The sequence below is a fragment of the Microplitis mediator genome, chromosome 2 (assembly GCF_029852145.1).
Source record: "Microplitis mediator isolate UGA2020A chromosome 2, iyMicMedi2.1, whole genome shotgun sequence".
Classification (NCBI taxonomy): domain Eukaryota; kingdom Metazoa; phylum Arthropoda; class Insecta; order Hymenoptera; family Braconidae; genus Microplitis; species Microplitis mediator.
In genome coordinates, this window is record NC_079970.1 from 8,183,402 (window position 1) to 8,209,203 (window position 25,802).

The 25,802-nt window shown below is 32.8% G+C and overlaps 1 protein-coding gene and 1 long non-coding RNA gene across 3 annotated transcripts; one reads left to right on the forward strand and one right to left on the reverse strand.

The window, feature by feature from the left end:
* Positions 1-1,089: 1,089 nt before the first annotated feature.
* On the reverse strand, positions 1,090-25,169 carry LOC130663260 (uncharacterized). 2 transcript variants are annotated; one of them, XM_057462381.1, is made up of 18 exons: positions 24,859-25,169; positions 23,165-23,267; positions 22,661-22,884; positions 21,911-22,570; positions 20,178-21,749; positions 14,229-20,103; positions 13,943-14,150; positions 13,523-13,663; positions 13,038-13,227; positions 10,791-12,069; positions 10,556-10,701; positions 10,228-10,428; positions 8,723-8,903; positions 8,099-8,211; positions 7,611-8,021; positions 6,763-7,509; positions 4,381-4,624; positions 1,090-1,258 (listed from the first exon to the last, which is right to left on the reverse strand). In XM_057462381.1, the coding sequence occupies exons 2-18, from the start codon at positions 23,225-23,227 to the stop codon at positions 1,145-1,147; spliced, it is 12,369 nt and encodes a 4,122-aa protein (XP_057318364.1). In that variant the 5' UTR covers positions 23,228-23,267; positions 24,859-25,169; the 3' UTR covers positions 1,090-1,144. The 2 variants fall into 2 exon arrangements, with proteins under 2 accessions (XP_057318364.1, XP_057318365.1); XM_057462382.1 differs by lacking the exon at positions 13,523-13,663 and having other exon boundaries at positions 24,859-25,168.
* LOC130663264 (uncharacterized) lies at positions 8,897-10,273 on the forward strand. The gene is made up of 3 exons (XR_008989167.1): positions 8,897-9,065; positions 9,135-9,368; positions 10,140-10,273. It is a non-coding gene; the product is annotated as an uncharacterized LOC130663264 (long non-coding RNA).
* Positions 25,170-25,802: the final 633 nt, after the last annotated feature.

The following is a 25,802-nucleotide window of genomic DNA, read 5'->3' on the forward strand; positions in this document are numbered from 1 at the left end:
AATAAAATAAAATACAATTTACATAATTAATAAATTCTCAAATTACAGCGTAGTAATTTTTAGCTCAAAAATTTAATTAATGTATTTAGCTTCTGGTATAAGCGGCTTTTAATACACGATTCCATTAATATAAAATTTAATTCTTGGCAGAAAAACTATGGACTATTTTGAATTCTTGTTATTGCCTAAATTAATTTTAGATTATTAAGAGCGAGTCTTTATTTCGGTAATATTCGATTTTAATCATTAAAAAAAAAAAAAGAAAAACTGATTAAGAGAAGAACTCCAAGTGTAATTTAATGACGAAATCTCGTTAAAATAATTATAGAAAAATTATTCCCTCCAATCGCTTATTTTGTCTCGTCTAAATTGTTGTAATTTTAAAAAATTAAATTAAAAAGATTCTTCCGGTCACGTAGACTTTGACTCACGATGAATCAATTTCCACGTTTAAATAGTCAAAATATAAACCCGCTTTGTCAAACTTGTGTGCTCAAAATTTATTTTTAAATCACTTACGTGTATAGACGTATGTATAATACATACATATATATGACGTGAAGCGTAGACGTCCATGAAAATCTCATAACGTAGTAAGTTGTGTTATTATATATATTTCACAAACTTTCTTGCTCCACTTATATATGTAATCTATTTTTTGATTCACATATTACGTCACACGTCTCGATAGACGAGTATTTCTAAGTATTTATTGCTCAACTCTTCTCTACTATCATGCAAATAAAACATTAAAAGAAAATTTTTTTTATACATAACTTTATTCTCTTTATTTTTACACACAATAATTAATTTTTTAACATACACACAAAAATCATCACAAAACTTATAACATTTATTAATTAGTTCATTTAAAATTAAGGCCGCGAATAATTATAACGTAAAATTACTATTATCATAGAACGGGTAAAGTAAACACAAACAAAATTACCACTTTGCAATCATTATTAATTTACCCAGCTCATATTAAAAAATAATTTAAAAGAAAAAAACCCGTTCCGTAGAAACTTTCTTGTACAAAAACTTAAAAATTAAATCGTAATTTATAAAAATTCAATTTACTCCAGTTGGTTTTATTATTTTTATTATTTTTTTATATTTTTACGGTAAGTACTTTTTAAATTATCTATTGGAATGTATCCATGTGGATGGTGTCCATACTAGGATACGAATTAACGAGAGATCTGTATCGTGGATCTGACGAGTCATCCTCGAGTTCTTCAGAAAAATTAACCAAGACCTTAAAAATAAAAAATTAATTAATTATCCACGAGTTAATAATTATATAACAGACTTGTACTTGAAACTTTATATTCAGTAATTAAATAATAATTATAATTAGTCTAATAATAAAGATATAAAATTGATAATGGTGAGTAAAGTTTGAGAGTCGTGAAAATTTAAAAGAATTTGGCTTTTAAAAGCGTGGCTTTAACGATCTTTTACGTTGTTATATTTCCGTCTTCTTCTTAATTTTTATTTTATTTCTTAATCTCACCTCCTTTTGACTCGTTTATACAAACTTCCGTTTCTGCAAAAGATGATCCTATAAAAATTTTCTCGTCAAAGTTTATCAAATAATTTTGTCGTACAGTCCAGAGGATTCACTTCAATCATTTATTCTTCAAGAATAATTATAATGAATGCAAACTTTATATTTTTTTTTAAATTTCTAAAAAAGTTTTATTTTAAAAAACAACAAAATAATTTGTAAAGACACTCAGATTATTTTATGTCACGTGCAAACTCTCATTACTTGGTTCGCTGGGTAAACTTAGTGCTTTGTACTTTTGTCAAGTCTAGAAGAGCAACAACAGCAACTAGTGTATATTGTATGTACAGTACGAGTATATACGAGAAGTAGCAGAGCATTGAGAAAGCTGAAACGACATTACGAATGAATACGAGACGATTAAAATAAAAAAAAAAATACTATACGATAAAGTGGAGAGAGTAATTGTGATAAGAGTTCGTGTGTCTTGTTCCAATCACATCTCTTCGAACCAGAGCTCAATACTTTTATTTTTTCTCTTTCTACAAAGTCACTCAACAATTGATCCCTTAACTTGTCGTCGTCTATTTATTTCGCTAAGACGAACTTGAACGACAGTACAATTGCTTAACCTTCTGACTTGTGATTCAATTCGACAAAACATAAAAAAATTTAAACGAAAAAACTAAATTTCAGTTAAATCTCCATTATCAATTATTTTATTTTTATATATAGATTTTTTTAATCTCTTTTAATTTATCAATAAATTTACTAGTAAAAATATTAACTAACGCAAAATTAAAAGTAATATTTAGTGTTCTTGAGAAAATATGTGGCGAAGAAGTTAAAAGAGAGATAAAGTGTAAAGGGGTGAAAATGTGGTTTAAGCCATTAGTGAAGTCTATTAGCGAGAAAAGTGTAGAATGGGTCCAATGTCCAAAGTAGCAGAGGCCAGAAGGAATACACTTACTCACTTATTTACTCACTCACTCACGCGTTCATTCACGCTTGTACGGATACACTAGCGTGTGCGCTTTTCATCAGCTTTCATGCTCATGGTACACACATAGCACACCATAGATGTGTTCATTAATATCCTTCAGAATAGGCGGATCTCAAGTAAAGCGCTAAAGCTAGAGAGTGAGTGGAGTATATAATATGAGATAGCTGTATATCATCTACTTCAGACATATTTTACACTAAATTTAAATCGTATTGGTTTTATATTAACAATTTATTTAAAATTCAAATAAAAACTACACTGAGAGACAAATTTATTCGCTAGGAATAAAAACGCGTATTTGAATTTTTTTCTAAAACACCACTACATATTGATAAATATTATTTATATGTCAGTATGAATTTTATTTTATAACAATAAATTCGATTGCCGAGAGATAAATGAGTTTTATCCAAAATAAAATTTCATTAGATACAAATATGTGCTTACTAAAATCACCGCAAGCGTCGCTTTATGACGGCCATCATTAATTCGTATGAAAGTGTCAAGTATGACTGCCGTTAATTACAAAAAAAGAAAACATTGGTGAAATATGTACATGAAAGGTTTAATAATGGAAATTTTTTAATAAAAATAATGTTTTCTTCAATATGATTTGTATTTTTATTATTAATTTTTTTAATATAACCTATCTTTAAAAATTAAAAATGTTTTGTTTAATTAACTATACTGGAATTAATCTGTAAACTTATATAAAATAAAATTTTTGTGAACAAATTTCAATTATTTAATAATTTATGTGATATTAAAAGAAATCTATTCACGTCTCTAAAATCGCCCGAAGTCTAGAATTTAAGATTCTAAATTTTATCTGTGACAAAACTTTTTAATTTCAATTCGTCTATGAAATACAACGAATTTTTAGATTTTACAAATCTACTTATTAATCATTCACAATATTAATTAATTTACTATATTACCGATTCATTAGTAATCAGCACACTTAATATATTTTTATTTATTTTTAGTTTAACCAAGTAAAGTTTATGTTTAATAAAATTTAATTTAAGTGAAAGAAATTAAGTATAATTAATTATAATTATGATATGCTAAACTGTATCTAGTGCTGAGTTATACAATTATTTTTGTTTTTTTATTTTTAGTTTTTATTTTTTCTTTTTTTCATTTGTTCTTTAAGAACTCATTACTTCTGTGAGACTGCATAATTTAAGTCCAAAATATATCATGTAATATTTTTACTTATGAAAATATTGTAAAATTTTATTGTCTCCACTATATATACTGTATCTAAGTTTATGAGTATTGTAAATGACCCTGTTATTAGCCACTATGCTATTGGGTCTAAGTTAAATAAATAATTATATAAATGAACACGTAGTCGATACTAATAAACACGTATTAAATACTAATAAAATTTGATACAGGATTTGAATAAAGTTTTTATTCGTATTTACCCTGGCGAATCTGAATTACGGTAACTACCGTAAGTTACGGTATTCGGAAGTATTACGATATTTTACGGTAAAAGTACATTTTTACCGTAAATTTACGGCAAAAAAACGTACTTTTACCGTAAAGTGAAGTATTGCACTCTAAAAACTCTAAAAATAAAAAAAGCTTACGGTGCTTACGGTAAAACGCCGCAAATTACGATAAATTGCCGTATTTCTACCGCAACTCCCTGTAAAATACTATAAATTGTGGCAAATTTGCCGTATAACTATCGTATTTTACAGTAAATTACTGGAAAATTACGGTAAACTATTCATTTGCACATGACCATAATACGTGTTTTACTAAATACAAATAAATTTTATTACCATGAAATAAAAATGTCTCTCAGTGTATCAAATATCTAGTAATATGAGTGTTTTATGAATTTTAATACCTGATCTAATGAACTTTGAGTGAGCGTGTAGTCTGTGACTTTCAAGTCCTCAGCAAGTCTTTTGACTCTTGAGAAAATTTCACTGAGTGGAACGTCGTGGACCCTGGGGATCATCAGTCGCGCTGCTGTCGCTTGTCGGGATGACACTTGGGCTCGGTACAAGTGCCTTGATATCGCATCTTTCAGTTCTTTTACCGTTACTGGCTGACTGAACCGGAAAAATGCTATGAACCCTTCACCGAATCTGTTTCAAAAATAAACAAAAAAATTATTTATTTATAATTGAGTTATTTAATGAAATAATAAATAGAGCCTAGTAAACGATAAAATAAAATAAAATTAAACTGATGTAGGGAACGAAGCTCATGATTGTATGCTAAATAATAAATTGAATAAATAATAAGAACATTTTAAATTCACCGAGTACCGAGAGCTATAAATTTAAATATTTAAATTATTCCTATGAAATTATTTTATACAAGCATTATAATACTTGATGACTTGGGTGAGACATAAAGATAAAAAAATACGATAAATTAAAAAAATGAATAAGGGTAAAGATGTAGAAGGTATAGTAAGTAGTGGAGGAAGAGAAGCCGTTGTATCTCAGTTGTGTAATATGTCTCAATTAGAGAAAATAGCCGGAAAAGTGGTGTAGAGACCAGCAGAAGCAGCAATACCAGTAGCTGTTTTCTCTTCTTCAGTGTTATGTGGTTTCTCGCTTTTACCACTACTACTTTCAGACCCTTTTACTACCAACCAACAACCAACGGTTAAATGAGTTGCATTATTAACATTTATTTGTATCAACGGTAAATGTTTTCATAAAATATAAATATGTTGAGACTTAAAAACACAGCAGTACGAAGAGTGCTGATGCTAAAGCTTTAAATATTAAAATATAAAAGTACTATAATAATTTTAATTTTGTATTTAGTATTAATTACTATAAAATATATAAAGCTGTTTTTGGACGAGTTCACGGCTATTTAAAGTTCACGAGTAGAGTAGAATGATGGTTGGGGCTGGCGAACGAGAGCCAGAGAAGTTTTACAGGAAGGTCGCTCTCCATACCACACTCAGATACATTTATATATATATGTATATATATTTATATAGAAGTAAAGAGAGTGGTCGATACTTTGTACCTCGTCCCACCAACCACTTAACTGAGGCACAGAAGCTTTAAAAGCCCATTTCGAAAGGGGATCGAGTTCGTGTACGAGTTTGGCTGTATCTACTATACTTTCTTCCATTCTTTTATTCTCTTCCTCTTCTTCTTTCCTACATTTATTTTATCATATTTTTATTTTTTCTTATTATTCTTACTTATAGTCATAGCATATGGGAAATCGTGTGCCATTGAATTTTCTCCCACCGCAGTCGTTTTCGTTCTTTAGGAAAATAGCCCGTTATGTTTATAAGCCATTTTAAATTCTAACGTTTTCCTATCTACTGATTTTTTTAATTTTATTTAATTAATACTTTTTACCTTCTTTTATTCACTGTCAGCATTAAAAATATATCAGTTGAATATATTTAATTTACAACTTTTAAAAATAAATGTAAATATTAGGATGGTCGTTAGAAATTAAATTTTTTTAGACGCCCCATAAAAAGCTTCTTTTCAGTGAAAAAATATGTGGGGAATTTGGTTGTTTCTTTTTAAATAAAAAGAACTCGGCCTCAGGACGATCAAAGTTCATTTTTCGATACAATCGCGGTTTTTTTTAAATATCTCATGAAATATGCAGATTAAAGGAAAAATTTTAAGAACAATTTTGTAGGAAATTAAATTCTTGACAAAAGAGGTCACATTCATATTTTTTATAAAATGTGTATTTATGAAGATATTTTTAAAAAACTTTTTTAGATCTAATCAATTGAGCGTTTTAAGGATTACAAATTTTGAAAATAACATTTTTCTAAGTATGTAGAAACTATAACAAGCGTTAACGATTGATATGTTACGAGTTACGAAGTTTTCTATATTTAAGAAAAAACGTTATTTTTGACATTCGTAATCCTTAAAATGCTCAATTGATAAGATCTAAAAAGTTTTTTTAAAATATCTTCGTAAATACTCATTTTATAAAAAAAATGAATAGAACCTTTTTTGTCAAGAATTTAATTTCCTACAAAACTGTTCCTATAATTTTTTCCTTCAACCTGCATATTTCATGAGATATTTGAAAAAAACCGCGATTGTATCGAAAAATGAACTTTGATCGTCCTGAGGCACGTGTTCTTTTTCTGAAAAAGAAGAAACCAAATTCTCCCCGTGTTTTTTCACTAAAAAGAAGCTTTTTATGAGACGTCTGAGAGATTGTATTTTTTAACAACACCCTAATAAATATAAATGAGATAAGTAATTAAACATACTTATGTTTAAGGTGTTGTACACTCCCGATGCACCTGAGACCAGCTCGAGCGAGTATTCCCACTCGATTACAGAGTTTCTCACACTCAGCAACACTGTGTGATGTCATTATAACAGCACCTTGAGCTCTCGTGATCTGACGAATAATCCTCGCCACAAGCTCCTTGGTGGCAGGATCCATACCGCTCGTTGGCTCGTCCATCAGCACTACAGAGACCGGTGCCATGACACTAATTGCTGCGCACAGCTTCCTCTTGTTTCCACCACTGAGACTGGATACCCTCTGATGCGCATACTTCAAGAGGTCAAACCTATTTAACATCAACTCAACGGCTTTTGGTACATTGCTCAGACCACAGACTTCCCCATGAATAGTTAAACACTGATGGGGACTTAAAAATCCATCAAGTGAATCACTTTGTGGACAGTAACCTATCTCCCCATTGCACAAAGGCCTTCTACCTATTTCATTATTTTTTAATACTATTGTTCCGGCTGTCGGAAGTAATTCTGTTGTAAGCATCTTGAATGTTGTACTTTTTCCCGCACCATTAACACCCAAGAGACCAAAGCAAGTGCCCGCTTGAATACCGATACTTAAATTCTGCACGGCAACATTTGTTCCATAAACACTTCTGTACTCTTTACGCAGCTTAATAGTCTTTAGTACGTCTGTGTTTGCTCCGTTTTCAACTCGTACCCTTTCTTTCATTACATCTTCATCTTCACCGCCGTCTTTGTACAACTCTCTGAAATAAATTGCTACAGTTCAACATCAGATGTTACTAAAGACATTACCCAACTTTATTTTAATTTACTCAGCCCATAAATACATAATTTAATAATTTACCTCTTTCTTTCAAAACTTGGGAATATTCTGCACTCAATAGCTAAATTAGCAAAGTATAAAATAACACCCACAGCAAATAAGAAAACGTAATGAGGGCCAATGAGCTCCCAGCCCAACGGCGACTTGTAAGTGTCCATATTAAAACGTTCCAGCAGTTCAGCTGTTATGTCATTGGTTGACATTTGAACAAGAGCGTCTCCCAATGCGTATTGTGGAAATAAAAGCATTACATTGTGCAATAATTGTCGGGTGTCTTTGGCAGCTTGGCTCTTTCCCAGTATGTCGATCACGAGTATCGTCGCGAGACAGATTACGCCGATAAATGTGTTGAGGCAGAACAGGACCATGTTTGAAAGACTTGAGTCGTCGAATGTCTTCTCAATTAAATGAGTAAATGGAATCGAAGCCCACCTACACAAAGTAAAATTCAATACAATTACATAACTTTGAACTAGTATTTAAGTATAATTAATTTATTGATGACTTACGCGAAGAGAACAAGAAGTAAACAAACACCTGGAAGATTGTCACGCGCAACATAAGCGGGTAATCCAAATATTTCAAAAACACCAACGGCAAGTCCAATGGAACCGACAAAGACCTTAAAATAATTATTATATCATTATCGACAAGCTGCTGTTGCATAATTATCATTATCATTATCGTTATAAGTTATAATAACATATATTTAATAGTCTAGTCGTGTTGGATATAAATGTAACTAACAAAAGTTTGTTGGCACAACTCCATGAGTTGGCCGCAAGTTTAACCCTCGGCATTGATGAGACATTCTGAGTGCTAATCGATCTTAGCAATTAACGAAAGCGTGAATTATTCTGTAGGACACAGGAAGTAGCTAAATTGTAAGCTCTGCGGTTTGTCATAGTTTGTGAATAGTTACGAAAGTAATCTGGCAGTAGTAGTAGTAGTAGTAATAGTAGTAGTAGAAGTATTGATGATTGTCAATCGTAAGTTTGATTTCTATGTCCCCAATGAGGTGTATACAAAGTTTTGTATGAAGAAGTTTAAGTTTCTAAGAACGAGGACCGCAGATTGTCACTTTACACTTTAGTTTATTTGTTAAGTCTTGAATAAATCCCAAGGAAGCTTACCAAGAAATCCCAGATCAAAGCAGTTGTCCAGTAAGTTATCGGATGAACACCTGCTAAATACAAAATACGTTTCTCCTCGGACAATCTCTCACGGACAAGTTCCCGTGCGCCTTGTGCGGCTACCAAGTTGAATGCGATCAGCAGAACAAGAGCGACCCCAACGTCTGCCACGTGCTGCAATCTGGAATTAATAAGAGTTGATTCAGTATAATAATTTAAATAGCTTCTTTTGAAACAACTCTGAGAGTTGGCTCGTGTGTCGGTCCGAGAGATTTAATTTAAATCATTTGCCGTGTGTAGTCTGTAGTGTACAGAGAACAGAATTATTCTCTGGAATGTATATGTATGTATATATATTGTTCGTACTTTATTATACTTTTCATTCACTTGCTACTTGTTCTTTTTATTTCAGTTGTTCTTCTTCCTTCTCTACTACGTCTCGTTGGTACGTATATTCTAGAAACCGTATTTAAGCCCACGGTGGGCAGAAGTATGGAAGTAAAGAGGACGAAGGGTATACAGTAGAACGTGCTCAACTTGGAAAAGCAATTACCAAGTCCCGCGGACCTAGCCAAGTCTGAAGGCAAACAGAAGTTTAACGAGTCATGGACGAGCGGCGACAGCCTCTCGAGAACCTCGCCATCAGGTGGGTAAGAATTGTCGAGAGAATCCAATGATCGTTCGAACAAACGAGACTCTTGTTGATCATTAACATTTCCCGGGTGAAAAATAGTTTTAAGAATGTTAACGGAATTCCGGTGATTAATAATCAATGCACTTAGGGAAAGAGGGGGGGGGGGGCAAAACGGGGTACCCCAAAATTTTATTATTAAAATTTTTTTTAAATATTCCAAAATCACTTTTGTAAATATAATTGAACAATATTTTTAATTTTTTTTTTTTGTTAAACTTTTTCAAAAATCAATTGTCAGTCGAAAAATATTAATGACTTGTTTTATGATAAAAACTATTAAAAATTTTTTTTCTTCCTTTGCGTTCAATAATTGTGTAAAATGTAATTTTTCTTTATATAAATTACTTACAAAAAAATTTAACTTAATCAAATTCATTTAAAATCCAGAAATTATTTTTTTTTTTACCTCTTTTAGGGGATACCCCATTTTTCCCGCAAAAATAAAATTTTTTTTTTAACCGCCACTAAAAATTTTTTCTATTTACTTAGGATATCATTAAGAAAAAAAATATTTAGCGTAATTGGGTCCTCAAAAACTTAATATTTCCTTAAGTGTACCCCGTTTTACCCCTCTCTCCCCTAAATATATTTAAATTAATAATTTTATCGCCTTGATATCTTTGTCGTTGTAGAAAAAACTGGGGCTCATTTTAGCTAAGAATTAATTTTTCTGAGTTTTCAATAAAAAAAAAATAACTTTTTTTTTTTGTGTGTCAAAAATAGAGTTTCATTTTTCCCGGGGTTCCCTGTACATGTGTATAGAGAGCCAAGTACGTGATAACTGATTGATAAATAATAAAAGAATACTCACAGAGTTGTGCGGTTCAATTGGTCGCTTGACAATTTCAGAGGGTGGTTGAAAGTTTTCAAGTGACCAGGCACGCCAGAAGCCCGCAAGATCGCTTCGTTGAGAGCATTCAGGTAGGCTGGTAGTGAGTGATGGCCTTTATTGTTGTACCAGACCACGAAAAGTGGGTCTTCCTTCAAGTGAGACAGAGACCATCCACCGTATCTATTACCAATGTCATTATTATTATTATCATCAATGTAGTCATTAGGACAATTAGCGAGATTTAACTCTACCTGCTCGCCGGAAATTTGTATTTAAATTCAAATTCAAATGGATTATTCAAACTCACCTCTTCTCTATGTACTCGCGGAACGTTGAGATTATCCAGTCAAGTGTTGGACGACCTGGCAACGTCTGAAAGAGACCTTCAACTGCTTTAGAAACTCCATGACAAATTTGTTGACCTTCCAAAGAGCACTCACAAGTTCCCGTGTCCTAAATTAAATGAAAAAAAAACTTTAATTAAAACGAGCTTTTTTCTTTTTTTTTTTTTTAATTTTTTATAATGATTTTTGAGTAGTTACGTTAGGATGAGTTTGCCAAGCGCCTGCGTAGTCGTCGCCAAAGCGATCGTGGAGTTGAAATGACAGTCGTTGCAAAAATGGATCACTGCCATTATCAATGCTGTAAAAGTAGGTGGGATGAGTATCATAAAGTTTTGGATTGAGATCAATTGACGGTTCGTCAGTCGAAGGTGGACGAATCAATGAAAATCCCATTGCGACAGCAACAAAAATCGTGGGTAGAATTAAAGTCGCCAGTGGTGCTCTCCAGTCACGTATAAAATGCCACAATCTTTTTTTCAGCAGAGCTTTAACTTGACGAAAAGCTGATGGGTTTGTTGGATATCTTGTTAAAATAGATTCCGTGTCGTCGATCATATTCAACTCAATACTACTAATACTTGCGACACTGTTACTGCTACCACGTGAAGCGGAAGCAGGGGAAGAAATACCACCAACACCTCCAAGTCCACTATCTGCACGTAAACACAAATCTAAAAATACTTTTTCTAAAGTATCGCACTCTAGGGTAATACGGGAAAAGCCTAAAGTTTTTTGATTGTCTTCAAGATTTTTAATGACCCCAGCGATATCATTTGTCGCTCCGTGCTTGCCTTGGAATGGAAGATTTACCGTGAGTTCGTGCCCACTGGGATTGCTCACAGTTGCATTGGACACTACGCTGAGCACTTGAGACCGTAAACTTTCGACACTTTTATTGTCTATCTCACGTATTATTTCTGCTGGTGGATAAGCCACGTTAATCCAGTAACCCTGTCCATATGTGGTTTTGAGAGTGAGAGGTGATCCAGTGCAGAGAATTTTACCACGATGCATTACTACTACAGTGTCACTCAGCATGTCTGCTTCATCTAGATGGTGAGTTGACAATAGAACGGTTCTGTTAACGCGATGTTGGTCTATAAGACGCCAGATTCGACGACGTGCGGCTGGATCAACACCCGCGCCTGGTTCGTCGAGGATAACGAGCTTCGGTGAACCGAGAAAAGCCAGCGCTACACATAAACGTCGTTTAGTGCCACCCGATAGTCTCGACACTGGTTCGTGCTCCTGTCTACCCAGTTCCAAAGACGCTAGCATTGCATTCACGTTCTTATACATCTCGTCGTTGTTCATTGGCCGTTTTAATTTCGCATAAAATGTCATGTGCTCACGTGGTGTCAGCGTATCAATCAGAACATTTTCTTGAGGACAGACTCCTATATCAGGTTTTGTTCCTTCATCTCCGTTAAGATAAATCTCACCGCAAGTTGGTGCAACCATTCCAGTTAACATTTTTCTATTAATTATAATAATTTGACAATAAAATTCATGTTTTTTCTTTTACTAAAAGTACTCTTTCATTAAAATATTTTTCATGATACCAGTATCGAAACTTAAAGTTTCATTGTCTCTACAGCCAGTCGAAACAAGCGAATAAACATTAGCAAATGCGTAAATTGTGAATACCTTCAGTCAGCGGGAAGAAACAAACTTGTTTCGTCCCTTGGGAAGAAACAAATAATATTTGAGGACTTTTGCAATTTAAACTCTGATACTTGTCATTTGTTTAATAGTAATTTAATACCAATAATTTTATTTCCGTAAATGAAATCTCTAAATACGAAATAAAGATCACACATTGATATACTACTAATCTAGCGAAATGCGCTTTAATTGTTTGATAATATTCGTTTGTTTACGAGAAAAACTCGGCCAAAGCTTCCACTTACTGCACAAGTGCAACAAAGATAGTACCGTTTGTGGACTTGAGTGTAATAGAGAGAAAAGCGCGAACCCCTCTTAATTATAAATTGTAAATCACAATTAACGCTTACGCTAATAGTTGATGACACCATTGGTTTTCAATTAAGTTGTTTCTGACTGGCTGCTAACACTGAAACTTTAAGTTCCAATGCAAGTCATCATGAAAAATATAGTGTAACTCAGGATGAAACACGATTTCAGACTGCGGGTGATGTCAGCTAACTTCATCCTGGTTTGAAATCGTTCTGTTTCATCCCTTGTCACACAATATACCATTTTTTTCTTCGACGTCTCAAATGTATGCAATTATGATTAAAATCTAAATTATGTAGGTAATTAAATCCATTCACAGACTTACTCATGCAAATAAAATCTAAAAAATTTATTAATAAAAACTTACATGTATTCGAAAAAAAAATTTTGAAATTTAGATTATTTTTGAGCGTTCTAATGAAAGAGTACCCCAAAGACTGAGTATAAATTTAAAAAAATAAAACTTACATGATTGTTGTTTTACCGGCACCATTTCTACCTAAAAGACTGGTAACTTCTCCTTCGCAAAGTTTCAAACTAAAGTCATCAACAGCAACAACATCTCCTCGTTCTGTTTGATAAACTTTTCTTACTGTTTCAAATCTTACGCCTATTTGTTTCTCGTTAACAGTCATACTGCTGATGTCACTGTCCTCATCTACTCTTATCAAGAATTCATACAATAATTATCCAACCACAAATAAATAAATTGATTAACTTAAAATATTATTTTCAGTGTTATTAATTTTGTCAGGGACAATTTTTTTATGTACAAAATTTAAAAGTTATAGTAGTCACAAATATTTGATAGTCACAAATAATTATTTAAAAATGTCAACAATGTGCGTACAGGGGTATGAATGACGTGCCAATTAAAATTAACGTGTTACAATAAAAATAAAAAAATAATATATATATATATATGTAACATATGATCATGCAGCGAATGATACCTTGGTAAATTGCTGAAGGGTGCAGAACATCGTTAGTGAAATAGAGACTGTTGACGAAGGCGAGGTAGCTAGGTCGACCATAGAGAGAACGAGTGTCGGCCCACCACAAGCTACGTGATCTCAACCCATGAAAATCCCTACCTGAAAATCGTTATCGTTTGCCTTTTTGCTATTCTCCTTTTCCCCATACTCTTCCTCCTCCTCTTCAACAAACATCATCTCCAATCTCTTTCATATTTCATTCATTATTTTCATGTATGATAAATAAATTTTATTATTTTATTATCACGGAAAGAAAACAGAGATACCAACACCAAAATCCCATTTAATTACAGATTTTAATTATGTACAAATAATAATAATAATTATCATTATCATTATTATTATTAGTATTTATTAAATATTACTATTGTATCATACCTGAATTTGTGTATCTAGTAACAACGTATCCCACTAATGCATACAGAATTCCATCAATTGCTATCATTACTAGAATTAGTCCTAGAGACATTGGATCACCGGGACTGGATTCTTCCCAAATGCGATCCCATGTGAGACCGATTCCTTGGACTTCTCGACGAGTTGCGTAGAGACAGCCGTAACAAAAGCTCGTTGACATACTCAAGCACTTTAAGAAAAACAGTTAATTGTATTAATTAAGTGATTAAAGGTATTTTACAACTGTTTTTTTTTAAGAAATACTGACAAGTAAAATATTATAACCGAGTCCTAGAGTTGCTTCCATAGCAATAACAATAACATAGGGCATGTAAGTAAGCAGGAACATGACAACTGTTGTGACTGCTGCTAAACTAGCTGAACTGAACAGTGTAGAGATCATGTAACAGAAAGTTACAATAGAGAATACGTAGTCCATAAGCAGTAACATAACTAGAAACGGATCTGAGTTGGGAAGAATTTTGCCGGCGATTAAAATAATGCAAATGGACACCATTACAATTGTCAATTCAATTCCGGATGTGATGAACCAAGCGCAGGTATTTCTCCATGGTTTGAGGCCCATTACGCTCATCACCATGGCGTTCTGCGACTCCCGTTCCCAGACGATGTAACGAACTGCTGAGCCCACGCACATCATCAGGGCAAAGTAGAAACAAATTATGAGACCTTGAGATTCGTAAAGAGTTGACTGGAATGAGGCAAATTTCCAGCAGGGATATGGCATCTGTTGGCTGAGAGTTTTCCAATTTTGTTCTTTGCCGGATTTAACTTCGATAATTGCGCGGTCGACTGAGTCCTGAAGCTGAATGAACCCGCGAAGATATCTCAAGTCTTCGATAAAAGAACCCTCGGGCCCCGGGATCCAGAATTGGTTCTTCATTCTCTTTGTCGATGGAACATAGTCCACGTCCATACGAATTTTGTAGGCTACGTCATTAGGTAGACCTTCGTCCAATGAACGTCGCGTGTATTTTTGTGTATTCATAAATACAACTCCAGCTAAAAATTCATTTGTGTCAGTTAATTTTCTTGCTTCTACTTCGAGCTCTTCTTCGGTATCAAATCCTACCATACGGTCAACGAGAACACACTCAATAAAATCATTTAACATTCCTATCATCTGAGTTAATTTACTAGACTTTTTTAATCTCCATGCTATCTCTCCTAAATCAAAGTTTGATAAATCCCCTTGCATTTTACCTCCACTCATCGATTTTATCGCTATTTTCATTACTTTCGAAGCCATTATATCTTTCAAATCATTAAGACTTTCTCCCATCTCTGATAAATTTGCGAGAGCCACCAAAGTCTTTTCAATATTCATCATCAAATGTCCAAATGTGTCTATTTCACTGAAAGTTTGATTTGCCAATTCCATTACTCTTTTTATTGTCCGAGTATTCGGTGCATACAAAATTCTACCACGGAGTAACGGTTTCACGTACGACCAAACAATTTTACCGCCACTCATTCCCAATACATTTTTATAAGTATCCCGACAAAATTCCGTTGGCAATGAATTCAATTCTCTTTCATCATAAGCCTTTTCTTTGTCTTCAATACTACTGATAATACGATAAAATTGTCCATTGTCTGAAATTAATTTTCTACCGCACAGCATTTCACTGGCGTCTTGAAGAAATTTACCACTAGATACCTCCGTACCTTCAGAACTATTTTCTTCAGTATCTGAAGTGAATCCAGTCGTAAGTTTGTCTTTAAAAAAAGGTACTAGCTCAGCTACAACTCCGATGTTATCAAAGATAACTTTACCCTCCGTTTCCGTTAAATTTGCATTCTTTAAAATATTTTTAACATTAGCGCTCATCAAAGTCCTAAAGACGTAGTCAAAATTAACATTTTGTATCAAAGTAATTGTCATATTTTGCGTTGCTGATGAACTGAGCGTACAGAGAATAGAACTTATCTCTTCGGCATTTGTATTAGAGCCCTCGAAACTCAACATGTCTTTAAGATTGTCTTGAGAACAGACAGTGTCTTTCAAACTAATAGCGGAACGTTCTTTCATAAAAATTGACAACATATCCACTTTACTTTGACTTATTAGCTCAACAAATTCCTCCGAAATTGCCATGTCATCAACCAGGAATCTTCTCAGCACACCCCAGTCTACAAACATCTCCGCCACGAGATATTTCATATCAAGTAAACCCAAATTCTTGAAAATCTCCATTGACTCAAAAGCATCGACAATTGAATAGAGATCGGCTCTCACCAGTTGGCTGTCCACAAAAGGTTCAACATCGTCAAGGATCTCCTTCAGTCCAGCGAAAAGTTTGTCTACAGTCTTGTCTCTCAATAAATTCACCACACCATCAGCAAGATCTGGCACTCCAAGTACATTAGATACGTCTTGAAAATCAATCTTACTTGCCACGTCCAGCAGACTACCTCCTTCTTCAAGGACCACTGATAAATGCTGTAGAATTTCACGTAACCAAGTTAAATTAAATGAGTCGTTAGTACGCCACGATACAATCTCATGGTTTATAAAGTCAAAATCCAAACTGTCTACGAGTAACTTTGAAATGTCTGAAGTCAACGGATAGTTTGATAGCTTTGGATCATACCTCAGTAACTTATGTACTTTCTTAGAACTCAAGATATTATTCAACGTTGATGCATTCCTGCAAGCGGCGTTTGAACATACAGAGGTATTTCTCTCGCTTACTAATAAATTAACATTTATGCTAGCATTCGGAAGTAATTTATCTACCTCTGCAATGTATCTATGCTTAACAACACTCCTCAAAGGCTTCCAAATGGGAATAAATTTCTCAGATAATTTAGTACGATTATTCAAATCCTCTCTATTACTCGGTAATTCTAATACTTGAATATTTTTTTCCAGAGCATTAATTACTCCGACAAGTATTTTAATATAAATTCCCGGAGAAAAATTTTTAATACCATCAACAGCTTTTGTCATACACTCATTTAAATTTTTTTCACTCGATGGATCCTTATAATCCATTACAATGTCCATGATATAGTGCAACGCACTTTCAATAGCAGTAATAAAACTATCGATGTCTTTTTTGACACTCAAGAATTCAAAATTTTTAATCATGCCCACCGTTTTTTTCCAATACAAACGACTGTCAATGATTTCTTGTATCTGCGATACATTCATTCGATTAAATTTACAAATTATTTCGGAATATATTTCATGGTTGGCCAATTGAGAATTTATTATTTCAACAACGCGAGTGTTACACCATGAGCAATTATTTTTTAAGTCACCCGTTGATATAAAAATATTTTTCATTACTTTAGTGGATTTGGTAACGACTGAGTGAGCTAGAGATCTCAAGTCCTTATAACTGGTAGAAGGAGTATCAAATTGCTTCTTAAAGTCATTTAAACTAGCCTCTTGAAAAGAAGTTATCCAAGACGGTGTTCTTGGTGATTTATAACTATCACTTAGCGCGTGAATTAATGTCCGTTGAAACATCTCCAACTGTTCTATAAAGTAACTCTCATTTAACTTGGCTTTAATAGTCATTTTATTATCCGCAATATCTTTCTCTAGTGAAACGTAGTGAAAAATATTGATTTCTGAATCTGAAAATACGTTTAATGCTAATCTAAGTGGTTTAAAATCACTTACATTCAATCTATCATTACTATTTATTATTTTATTACAGAAATTGGTAATACTGGAAATGATTCCCTTTTTGCGGATGTAACCAGACGGAATAAGATATTTGTCAATATCGCATCCATTTATTGTTCCATTTAAAAATTTATCCATAAAATCATTGAGTCTCTCAGAATTTAAAAACGTATCGACAATTGATATTATCAAATTTGGCGCGTCTTCCATTAGATTCAAAATAAATTTAACACGCGAGTGTTCAAAAGTTGTGCGTAATTTTTGCCAAATATCACCCCCAGAAGTTACGTCCAGCCATACTTCTGTCACTTGCATCACTTGTACTGCAGTGTGCAGTGGATGATTTTTAAAAAACTTATGGACTCCAGTCACATCAAGATCCGTCGGAAGTTCATAAATGAATTCATACTCCAGCGGATCTAATTCAGTAACGGCTTTATGAATCCATGATTTTTCGGCATCGTGAATTAACTCATGAGTTTCATTAGGAAGATTTTTCCAGGTTGTAACATTTAAAATATTCGATTCAAAATTTATTTTTTTGTTTTTATTCTTCTCTTCCAATTTTGTCCAGGCGTCCAAAAATTTAGTTACTGACTTAGACAGAGGTTTTGTTTTTAAAAAAGAGGTATTTTTACCGTGAATTAAATCTGCGTAATCTTCACTCGTCGCTTGTTTGAGTAATTCGTACTGATCCCAAGTACAAAGATGGCTCAAAAAATGTTTTCCGCTTGACTGCGCCCAGTAAGTCGAATTGAAATGTAAATTACACATCGTGTGTCTTACATCTTTAAAAGGAATCATTGAAGTTGTATTATAAGTACTTAGAGTTGCAAAAAATGATATCGTTTCAATGGGATAACTTTCTAAATATTTAACCAACTGATGTACATCACCAGCTTTTACAAAGTCCCACAAATGCAATATATTGTCTTCAGATTTAATAACGTCTTTCAATGCGAATGCTGCATTGTCAAGTACTTCAGACAATCCCTGAATAACAAGCCGGTAAGTCGACCATTCAGAGCTGTATTTAGATACGGATGTTGAAGTTAAAGTTGCTTTCGGTACTTCCAGTACATTCTTGAGTGTTATCAAAGCATCTTTAAAATACTTTTCATCAACCGGAGACTTTATTTCAAAATCTTCTCCAAGACTTTTTACTAACTCCCCGAGATGATAAAGCTGTTCACCGAGTGAAAGAAAATGAAGTTGATAATTTGAAACCGGAGTACTCCAAATAGTTGTTTCTTTTAAATAAAGATCGATAAACGCATTAAAATTCTCTGGGTCTGCGTCACACGTAAAATTTTTTAGAGTCCGGTATTCATCGTCTGTAAGACCTGTTTTATAATCTTCGAACCACATAAATAAATCTGTACATGTGATACTAATACTTTGATTATTATTTTTATTATTATTATTAATAGCAGTGTAAATTTTATTATCTAAATCCATATCGGTGAGTCCGTAAATTACGGTGGCAAGGATGTATGGAAATCTATCGCGAACAATAGACACTGGGCTCTTGATTGTAAATCCTAACACGTTTAGTAGATTTATGTTTTTTGGATCACCTCCAAGTAACTGGAGAATCACGTCGACAACATCGTGAATTACACGTGATCCAAACTTGACGATAACCAGAATTTCATCAAGAGTTCGTGGTGTTAAAGATACCCAAGCTTCTCTGGCAGTAATATTACTTTTATACACAGGTATATTTTTATCTATTTCCATATCCACGTACTCCAATATATTTTTCGATTGTTCGGAAATTTTTGGCAACGATTGATAAATTATTTTTTTAACCTCTGGTATTATTTTAATACTGTGTTGATTATCGCCATTTTCGTCACTACTCAGAGCTAAGTCACTTGGATAATTTATTAAAATAACAAATTTAGCAATCAGGCGACGGAATGATGTGTAACCAGAAGTCCAATTAAACGAGGGAACAGCTATTGTTTCATTGTTATTTTTAATTATTTCATAAACTCTTTTAAATGTCGCATGTTCTTCCCACTCTCTAATAAATAATCCTGGATTACAAGATATCCTCTCGATCTCACGTATCAACTCCTTAGTGCCTGGACGTAATTCTAAAACGTCTCCTACACTCTGGTTAAAAACACACGGCCAATTTAGTTCAACTTTCTGATGATTATTTATCGCAGTCACCAGTTGAATAGGATTCCTTTGAGTGAGAATGTCTATGACGTCACGTGTCACTGCCGGAAGATTACGTAGCGCGGTATCGATAAGTATTTCTGTCTGTGGCATATCTTTCATTACCGTAGACAATTTAATTGTAGTATTATTAATATTGTCATCTAAAATATTGTCTATCGTGTGTTCGATGCTGGTAGAAATAGTGGCAGCTGACCAAGCTACCGCGTAAAGCTTTCGCCAGGCGGGTTTTGACTGGACGTTAAACAGCGGACTCTCTGCTACGAGAAAAAATCTACAGAGCAGACCTACGCTGCAAAAATATATTATTATACAATTATTCATTGGTTAGTAAGTAAATAAATAAACAGTAAATAATAGACGTACCTGATTTCCCAAGCATGCTCAGCAGTCAAATCTTTGGTCCAAGTACTTTCAAAATTTCTCTTTAGCTCGTCAAAACGTTTCAACAAATAACTATCTCCGTCAAACTGCACCAGAGTATCCACGTACGCATAAATCTCGACAAGTTTTTCATTGAATGCCGTCCAGTTGAATGAGTTCCGATCTTTGAACGTCATCTCCTGAAGCTCTGATGAGGTCAAATTTATCTCGAGCTCTGTTTGAACTGCTCTGGCAAGCCGACAGACTAGTCCTTTCAGCAAAGTAACATTTGAACCCGGTGGGTAATTTAGTAAATCTTTATTTCTTTCAACGCAATACGAACGTGTGAAATTTTCGTACTCTAAAATTTTGAGTGTTTTGTTACGATCACTAACAGTCAGATAAAATGATTCCAGTAACTCGGCTTCATGCTCGCGTACTTGATTAATCCACTCGGTTGGATTTTCACGCAAATCCTTAAGAATTAAATCAGCAATAATATCCATATTTTCCAAGTCTGGCTTTATTGTCATGTATGATAAGCTTTTAGAGCCGGTATTTTTAGCGACGCTCAAATGATAACCCAATATACTGACACGTCCTAGTGGTCGAGTTTCATTGAACACCTGGAGCCATTTATCCGGTACTTTAAACTCACTCCAGTCCAACTTCTTCAATGGTAAATGCTCCAAGTAGTAAAGTAAATTACGAATACTACGTACTGTTGAAGTTAAATTTGATTTATCAATAGCCACTGGACGTGTCAGTGCCATGCTAACAAATGTTGAAAGTGTATTTTCGACAATAATTCGAAAATTATCGAACTCAAATACATTATAAATATCTGTCATCAGTAATTTTGTTTCATTACGACAAATCAATTCATTGAGAGTTAATGATTTTATATTATAATTACTCCATTCTTTGAATATTCTTTTAAATATTTCTTCACTACAAATAACATCAGCTATTGGTTTTGTTTTTGTTGATTCAACTAAAGCCTCAACGAGATCTAGCTGTGAAAATGATTTAACAATCGTGCGATAAATATCAGGCTCCATGTCAGTCAAAAATTCTTTCACAGTCTCTTGATGTTTTTTTGATATATTGTAAATTTTTTCATACAATTCTTCGTGTATTATTGCGACGTGATGAATCATACGGACAATATTTTCTGTCGTCGACACTAAATAAGTCAACGTACTCATAACTTTATTGGGAAAGATATCACGCAAGTTATCAAAAATTTCAGTTGTCAGTTCGATTTCGTCTTGATGAATATACAGAAGTTTGTTTGTCAGTTTAACGCCGTCTTGAACCATCGTAAATGCCTCATCAAATACTTTAGTAATGTCTTCTGTGTAGATTGAAAAATCTGAAAGCTTTTGTGCACCTCTACTGATATCATGAGTCAATTCAAAAATATTTTTATCTGTTTCTTGCGTTACATTTTTATCATAAATTTCTTTTATTATCACTAATATTGAATTTAGTTTATAAAGTCCATGGCGTGCTGTAGACCAGTCTCGATCGCCAAAAAATATCGGGTCCATTTTTTCAATTGATTTATTTATGCTGCAAATAATTTATTATTAAAAAAAATCTTTGACGCGTTAATAATATTTCCATTCCTCTGTAATTTATTAGCTATTTTATGACAAACAACAAATGAGAAATTACTAAAGAGAATGTAAATATTATGTAGATAATTGAATGAGAAAAATGTAAATACTTACAATGAAACATCGATAGCCTTGAAGTTAACGTCTCTGAAGAGCTCGAGTACCTCGGGTACCCATTCTCGTAACTTTAAATAACTAGGTACGTATTTTTTCAATGTATCTAATTCCAATACAGTGACAATAGTCCTCTTAATATCGCTGATAAAATCATAGTCACTAAATTTAGCCATTACACGGCTAACTACCTCCAAAAGCCCCTCGAAATCTAAATGTCGAGCCAACCGTTCAAGAATTTCGGGTATCTTATTGGGATCTAGATTGCAGAGGACCTGTGAAATGGTGACGAGGTCCTGTTCCTTTGGTACCACAATGAACTGCTTCAAGCTTTCCGGTGAACAAACGATCCCATCAATGTTTGATGAACCAAACGATTCTATGAGGTAATAAAGCTTTATAGAGGCCTCAAAGAGATCATCAACCAAGTCCTCTCTGACTCCAGGCATTTGACTTTGCAGTACATGTTTAACTGCATCGTGATTGTTGAATAAGTCACCGAGTTTTATACCACGATCAAATAGTTTTTTAATTTCCGGTCTTGTTAAAATTTCAGCCATTGATTTTAAAAATTTAACACTCTGTGGTAGTGTTTCTACTGCTTGTAATATTGTATTGTTTCGTAAAACCGGCTGTAGTTCCATCATCAATGGACCCAATCTATTTTTTAATTAAATATCATTATTATTATTATTGTTATTATTATTTTAGTAATAGTTTTAACATTTGAAACAATAATGACAGACTTACGTGGCTTTTTCATAAGAAGGTACTTGTTCATAGTCATCTAAAGGCTCACAAGGATTACCAATACTGCAAATGTAACTTTGAACAAATGGTAAAAGCCCATCGCGTGGCATTCGTCGAGCTGGAAATTGACATGTTGGATTGTACTCGGGATCAACATTGTCACGAACGGTGTAGAGAAGCATAAAAACAACAACAGGCCATAGAAACACGAGACCCAGAATGCCCTGTCAAGATGTAATACATTATTTTAATTTGTCAACAGTAAACAAATGGTCTTAAAATTAAAGAAAATTTTTTTTTTATGATTACAGCTGAGTATAATGGTAAGGTAGATTATTAGCGTGGGTATTGCTCAATACAATTGACCACTAATTACTATGAGATGCAAACGATTAGAGAGATTACCCAACTTGTATTTTTAAAAATTTTTTACAGTATTTACTTTTTATTTACATTTAAAGTTTATTTTATCTAAGGAAATATTTTTATTGTTGAATTACTTACGGGTCTGCGCTTACGGACGACATAATTTTTCCAAAGGAGGAGGCCCAGCTGGCCGCCTCCCATTTTTTGCGGCTTAAGAGCCTCTAAAAAATAACTGCTGAAACTTAAAACCACAAATATTAAATTGTTTATTATTATTATTTTAGTACTTTCATTATTTTTAAAAATATTATGTTATACAGCATCAAGAATCTACAAATTTCGCTAATAATTCTTGTCATTCTCAAAAGCATTCCGAGCGTTCTTGTGAATACGAATTACTACTTGCTCGAGATATTATTTATATAAACTCTATATAATATATCTGCAGGATGTAGATACTCCAAGTTTCAAATAATAGTAATAAAAATTTTATTTGCATTCTTCATAATTTTGTTGATTAAATTTTTGTATAAATAACTTTTTTTAAAAATTCAATGGAAATGATTTTTTTTTATTTATGATGGCCAGTAATTTTTTAATAAAGAAATAATTATTACAAATATTTAAGTTTTTTATGTAAATCTTTTATATTAAATTTATAGAATCTGGCGGAAAACGGAAGAGTTTAAAAAAAAAAATTAATTATTATTTAAATGATAACTTTTTACTCTTCCTTTCAAATCAAACTACATAATTATTATGATAAATTAATTATAGAACCAGAGTTTACTTTTGGGGAACAAAGTAACTATTCATCAAAATTTATTAATTTCAAGTTTTATCACCGGAAACATGGATCCGTAATTCTCATATTAAATTTATTTAAATACATAATTTATTTAATAGCCAATAATTTTCAATAAAACTCTACTTATATTATAAATTAATAGTCATCATTTTTTTTTTATTTTATATCCAAAAATGTGGTTGAAAAAAAATCTATTTCTTATTTTATTCGAATCGAGAGTATAAGAATTTTGAATGGGCAAAAAAATGAAACTTTTTACGGCTAATAGGGTTATAAAATGGAATTCCGGGTCGTATTATATTAGAGAAGTTAATTTATTAACACCGTGTACCCTGTAAGCACTTTCACTGTTGGGTTACGACTTACTTAATATAATGTCGCGTGGATTCCCAAACGTTATAAGAAGCATATTATCAAACTCGTACATACGTACAGATAGGCAGCAGGATTGCCATTGTTAAAGTTTCGTAAACAAAATATATATATATATATATATTATACATATAGATATATACATATACATCGAATGCGTGACTTAAATTAAATGGCTGAAAAACATTAACAAGTTGGATCAAACGGTGTCATCAAACTCGAAATCGTCGGTTGCTATTACGAATCATATATTAGCCATTATTCACGTCACGATTGATTGACATTTCCAGTCAATTTAATAGGGTAGTCGAAACAAGGATGTTGCATTACGCAAAACTACAATACACGTGCTCTCATATCATTTTTTAAAATATCATTTATTAATTAAATTCCATTAACTATATCCCATAATTACTATACTTTTTAATCTGAATTAAATATACAAATCACATCATACATCGAATCGACTCGATAGCACGATGGAAATGAGTTCAGAGTTCAAGGTTGAATGCCCGATTGTGAACATTGAGCTGACTAATTATTTTTCTTTAAATGAAAATCAACGTCATTTAATTATTATGTCTATTTATACATATTTGATTATCTTAATAATTATTCAAAATATCAAGTAATGAATTTAAAATATTCTTACCTAGTCACATACAACTAATATAATTTATAATTACGACGATCACAAAAAAATTTAATTAACTAAAGTTCGATCGTGTGAGAGAATTTTATTTTAAAATTTTAAATATTTCCCGGGAGTTTTAAATGAAATTTAAGAAAACTGTCTTTTGGTAAAAATTATTGAATATGTAACACTTGTTAAAATTTTATTAACAATAATAAATACACAATATTTCTTTTAACTTTCCCTCTGGTATTAAAAATTCACACGTTCAGCAAGACAGTTGGTGAACGACTGTGTGTTGCCGTCACCGCGAAACAGAATGACGACCACGTGGACCTTCCTATCCCAGTAGTTGTTGCTAGTCTCTTCATCACCCACTACTCTTTTATAATATATATACATATAATATTAATACAAATATATCTATATATATATATTTATAGGGTACTATAAATACCGGCTATTTTTTCATGCGAAAATCAACGAAACGTCTCGTAAGCAAAGTGTCATTAAACTGCTAAGTCGGTTAAAAATATTAAAAGAAATTGTCCAGCTTAAAATTTTTATTTGATTATATTGATCAAATAACAATTTTAAGCTTATAGAATTTTTATGGAATAAATAAAATCAGCAGCTGACATTACAATCGCAAGGTCATCGAATGTTTACAAACATAGTCGATCTCATAAATAAATATGAAATTATATAAAAAATTAATAGCTATTGATAATATAAAAAATTAATAAATCATTAAGCTTCAAAGGAAAATTTAAAAATTCCGAGCTAAAATATCCTGTCCGAGACCTTGAGAATAAATCTCGAAAGTGATCGTCCTTGGCAATTTTCCCGCGTATAAATAATTGTATACAACGTCGTAGTCCCATTTCCGTTCTTCACTTATTACTTTCTTCAGGCCACCAATAATTAAGGCCCGAGCCTCGTCGACACATAGTGTAACATCA

Coding starts and splice junctions, on each gene's coding strand:
- LOC130663260 (XM_057462381.1), bottom strand. CDS start 23,227: ATGGGAGGCGGCCAGCTGGGCCTCCTCCTTTGGAAAAATTATGTCGTC. Junction 10,702..10,790: donor CTTGGCAAACTCATCCTAAC/GTAACTACTCAA, acceptor CATTTAATTTAG/GACACGGGAACTTGTGAGTG. Junction 4,625..6,762: donor GTACAACACCTTAAACATAA/GTATGTTTAATT, acceptor TTTTTGAAACAG/ATTCGGTGAAGGGTTCATAG.